Raw genomic sequence first — 4,347 nt, 5'->3', positions numbered from 1 at the left:
GCGGCGGAAAGTAAGGAGATCCGGAATCGTCCGGATCTCGGGGGGTAGTTCGTTCCAGAGGGTGGGGGCACCCACAGAGAAGGCCCTCCCCCTGGGGGTCGCCAGCCGACATTGCTTGGCCGACGGCACCCTGAGGAGACTCACTCTGTGGGAGCGTACCGGTCTATGGGAGGGAATCTGTGGCAGAAGGCGGTCTCGGTCTCCCAGTAGGGCCCGAACGTAGATTTCCAGGGCTCGCAGCTACCTGAATCCACCCAGTTTTATTTTTCGGGGCGTGTTTCTTTCTCTCGCTCGCTCAAAAATCAAACTCGCGCCTTTTAGGGGGCGGAGGCAAGAAGCTCCCCATGCTGAAACTTGCTTTCACTTATAAGGGGACGGTTTTCCTTTCCATGGATAGGAATATTCGGCCGGGTTCCTGTTTTGCCTTCAAATTAAAACCAGAATGCTCCATGGAGGTGGTCAGAAAGTCCGTCCACCACGGCTTTCGTTACAGCAAACCGTGTCAACCCCAAAATATGTCAAGGGGATTGTTCCAACCCCCTCCATCCTTTTAAATCAGGAGTTTTCCAACTTGGCCCTTTGATGACCTGTAGACTTCAACTTCCAGAATTCCTCAACCAGGCATGCGTGCCTGGTTGAGGAATTCTGGGAGTTGAAGTCCACAAGTCATCAAAGGGCCAAGTTGGAAGACCCCTCCCTGCCTGCCTGGTTGAGGAATTCTGGGAGTTGAAGTCCACAAGTCATCAAAGGGCCAAGTCGGAAGACCCCTGCCTGCCTGCCTGGTTGAGGAATTCTGGGAGTTGAAGTCCACAAGTCATCAAAGGGCCAAGTTGGAAGACCCCTCCCTGCCTGCCTGGTTGAGGAATTCTGGGAGTTGAAGTCCACAAGTCATCAAAGGGCCAAGTCGGAAGACCCCTGCCTGCCTGCCTGGCTGAGGAATTCTGGGAGTTGAAGTCCACAAGTCATCAAAGGGCCAAGTCGGAAGACCCCTGCCTGCCTGCCTGGCTGAGGAATTCTGGGAGTTGAAGTCCACAAGTCATCAAAGGGCCAAGTCGGAAGACCCCTGCCTGCCTGCCTGGCTGAGGAATTCTGGGAGTTGCAGTCCACAAGTCATCAAAGGGCCAAGTTGGAAGGCCCCTGATTTAAAAGGAAGCCTGCTGCTGTAGACCTCCCCATCCAAGTCTCTGCTCAGGGCTGCCTCGAGACCTCAACGGCTTTAGCTGCATTTGGAATCCATGAAGGACAATAGTGGAGACTGTGTTGTTTTTGTACACCCCCAAATCCTTCCCAGGTGCCTCCGAATATGCTGGTGAAGCTCACACACAGACACACAGACACACAGACCGAGTGCCATTGCAAAACGAGAGCCAGGTCCATTTTTACATCTCCTTCTACCCTTAATAAGCATCTGCTTGCTTGAGCAGAAAGTGGTCCAGGAAAAATATTTCTAGCTTTGCTTTTCACCACCGGCTGTTTATAGGCTGGCTAAACTCCTGGCCTTGCAATTTGTTTTTAGCCCGGACGATTCGAGACTTCCGAGTCCAGCCAGCCGGCATCGTGCATGTGGCCAGACGTGCGGCCATGACGCCTTTTCCAGTCTTCTCCTGCCCTTCGACCAGGAGGAAGCGGATCAGGGACAGAACCGAGCCAGCCACGGCCACCAAATGCCCCAGTCCAGCCTCCCCAGCGGTCCGTCCTTCTTTGAAGGAGGAGCTAGCCGGCAAGGATGCTTGGCAAACATCGCAAGGTTTTACCATCTCGGGGTCCAGCCCAGTTAACTCACTGGCTGTCCGAGGGAGGAAGCCGCCATCGTCCCCGTTGCCCTCGCTTAAGGATGGCTGCGAGGAAGAGGGGGGCCGAAAGGGAAGGGGGGTGCTTTACAATCTGCCTTCAAGCATATTGATGGCCAGGATCATCTTATTTATAGCTTTTCGACAGAGCCCGGCTGGCTTTGAACGGGAGCCAAACGCTGCATTTTGCTAATGGGAAATCAGGGCTCCCCATCAGGTTATTAAAAGGGAAAGAAAGAAAGAAAGAAAGAAAGAAAGAAAGAAAGAAAGAAAGAAGGAAGGAAGGAAGGAAGGAAGGAAGGAAGGAAGGAAGGAAGGAAGGAAGGAAGGAAGGAAGGAAGGAAGGAAGGAAGGAAGGAAGGAAGGAAGGAAGGAAGGAAGGAAGGAAGGAAGGAAGAAAGAAAGAAAGGGAAACGTATCTCACTTGGATTGCTTCTCCCTTGACAATGAATTCCACCCAGGTGTGAATTTCCCCCAATAGGCCTTTGCAAAGGGCTGCTCTCCTGAGTGCCTCTCCTTCCCCACCACAGGCTGCCTCCCATAAGCCTGGGAGCTGCTATCAAGTGGGGGGGGGAGAGGCCAGGAACGTCGGGGGCTCCCAGCTCCCCTTTCTCCAAGGGCCCCTCCTCTGCCCCTCAGCGCTGCCAGACTCGGCTGCAGCGCATTCCAGCGGGGCCGTCAGGGATGCTGGGCTTGGCGGCCATCCCACCGGTGGCGCTGCTCTGGAGATGCTGAGCCAGCAGCAGCAGCCCTCCCTCCCTCCCAGACGTCTCCTTTTGCCCCAGCCAAGAAACCGCCGCCCGCAGATCCATTAGCTTCTCCTTGGGGCCCGCTGCATTTTAATGGGTTTTTTTCCCCTCCAGCAGGCAGGAACGACGTGTGTGTGTATATGTGTGTGTGTGTGTGTGAGAGAGAGAGAGAGAGGCTCACCTTCACCCTCCAGGCTGGGCAGGCAGCCCCACCATGCGCTCCCTTCTGTGCCAGACTAGTCTTGGCTCAGACATAGCTCTTCTCCCCCCCTTCCCCAGCCCGGCTGCAGCTGGGCCGGATGTGCGAGGCCAGAGCCAGAGCCGGCCCAGAAGAAGAGCTGAACCGTCTGCAAGGAAGCCATGAAGAGCTGAGTCACGGCTACCGGGCTTCTCTTCGGAAGAGGCCTCCCTGCAAAAGCGTCTGAGCCCCGGGGTGACCCACGCCCTCTTTCTCTTGCCCCCCCCCCCCCAGGGATAGCCAGGCGCGGGAGAGGGCCCGGCTGGTTCCCCTGCTGCCTGTCCAGCGTTCCTGGGAATCGCCGGGCCGGGCCAGAGAGACCCCGTCAGCGCAGCCTCCCCGGGCTCCTTCCAGCGCCAGGAGCTGTGCGGCTGGGCGAAGAGAGGCCGAGCAGAGCCAAAAGTATTTAAACAAAGGACGCAGGAGGGGAGGNCTGGCCTAGGGACATTTTAAATTGGTTTCTAATTAATTTTAAAATAAGAATAGGCCTATTGAATATATCTTTTAATTGATTTTAAATTTTGTAGATTTGTATCGATTGTTCTGTTTTTAATTGGCTGTAAGCCGCCCTGAGTCCACTAGGAGAAGGGCGGGATATAAATGCAATAAACTTGAAACTTGAACTTGAAACAATGGCTGTGTCAAGTCTGCTAACATTGGATGTTCTTGCTTGCCATATGTGAAGAAGCAAACATGTTTTATTTAGCCTACATATCACCTCTAGAGTTAAAGCAGACAATACTAGCCTAGTAGGTGGGAAAGTATGCCAGCTAATCATAACAATATCTCAGCATAGCACAGCCAAGGTCAGCGTAACAGGAGAAATAGGGAGGGAGCAATTCACACCTCAAACTAATTGGAGCATATGATTGATGACTGTAAAATGAAGGACTGAGTTATGCGTTGTTACGGGTGCTCGTGGGGTGGGAGGTTCAGTTTTTGGCTTTTATTGTTCGTGCCGAAGCTATGTAGCCTAATAAAGGATTCTTTAAGGTAAATAAGCCTCAAAGTTCTTTGAAAAGCTACTTCTTTTCGGAACCATGTCATCCTGTGCCTCACAATGGCTGCGGCTAATTGGCTCCCTGACACCCCAACTGAGGCCTAGCAGACCCCTGGGATTCCCTATTCAGGGGGCTCCGTTGATTTTCTTATTCAGGCTCCAGCTCCAGAGATTGGTGTGCTGTAGGCAAACATCCAGGGCTCCAGTCCCGATGATCAGCAAAACCAACAAGTTACCCCTCAACGGGAGAAAGCTCTACCTCTTGCAGCGTCTCCACCATCGACTCCAACCGCATCCGCTTGGCCACTTCCTCTTCCCACCTGAAAGAGAAGCAACAAGCAGCATGAGGAGACGTGGCCTCCCACTCTTATTTTATTTATTTATTTATTTATTTATTTATTTATTTGATTTATATCCCGCCCTTCTCCCAACGGGACTCAGGGCGGCTCACAACATATTAAAAAACATACACACATTTACAACCCCACCCAAGTAAAACCAATTAAAACCAAATATTTAAAGTTGTGCTATTTAAAATTACTCTTAAAATAAACCCAATTTAAAATCCTC

General features: G+C 52.4%; 1 protein-coding gene across 1 annotated transcript in view; it reads right to left on the bottom strand.

Annotated features, from left to right (window-relative positions):
* IFFO2 (intermediate filament family orphan 2) overlaps window positions 1-4,090 on the bottom strand; it is a 15,036-nt gene extending 10,946 nt beyond the window's left edge. Inside the window, exon 1 of the mRNA XM_015828223.1 lies at window positions 4,037-4,090. Within this exon, the coding sequence (XP_015683709.1) occupies window positions 4,037-4,072 (36 nt within the window). The 5' untranslated portion in view covers window positions 4,073-4,090. The remainder of the gene's footprint in view (window positions 1-4,036) is intronic.
* Window positions 4,091-4,347: the final 257 nt, after the last annotated feature.

The sequence above is a fragment of the Protobothrops mucrosquamatus genome, unplaced genomic scaffold (assembly GCF_001527695.2).
Source record: "Protobothrops mucrosquamatus isolate PMUCROS unplaced genomic scaffold, P.Mucros_1.0 scaffold4337, whole genome shotgun sequence".
Classification (NCBI taxonomy): Eukaryota; Metazoa; Chordata; class Lepidosauria; order Squamata; family Viperidae; genus Protobothrops; species Protobothrops mucrosquamatus.
The sequence above is the reverse complement of the archived record's forward strand: the minus strand, read 5'-3'. Positions and strand labels throughout refer to the sequence as shown.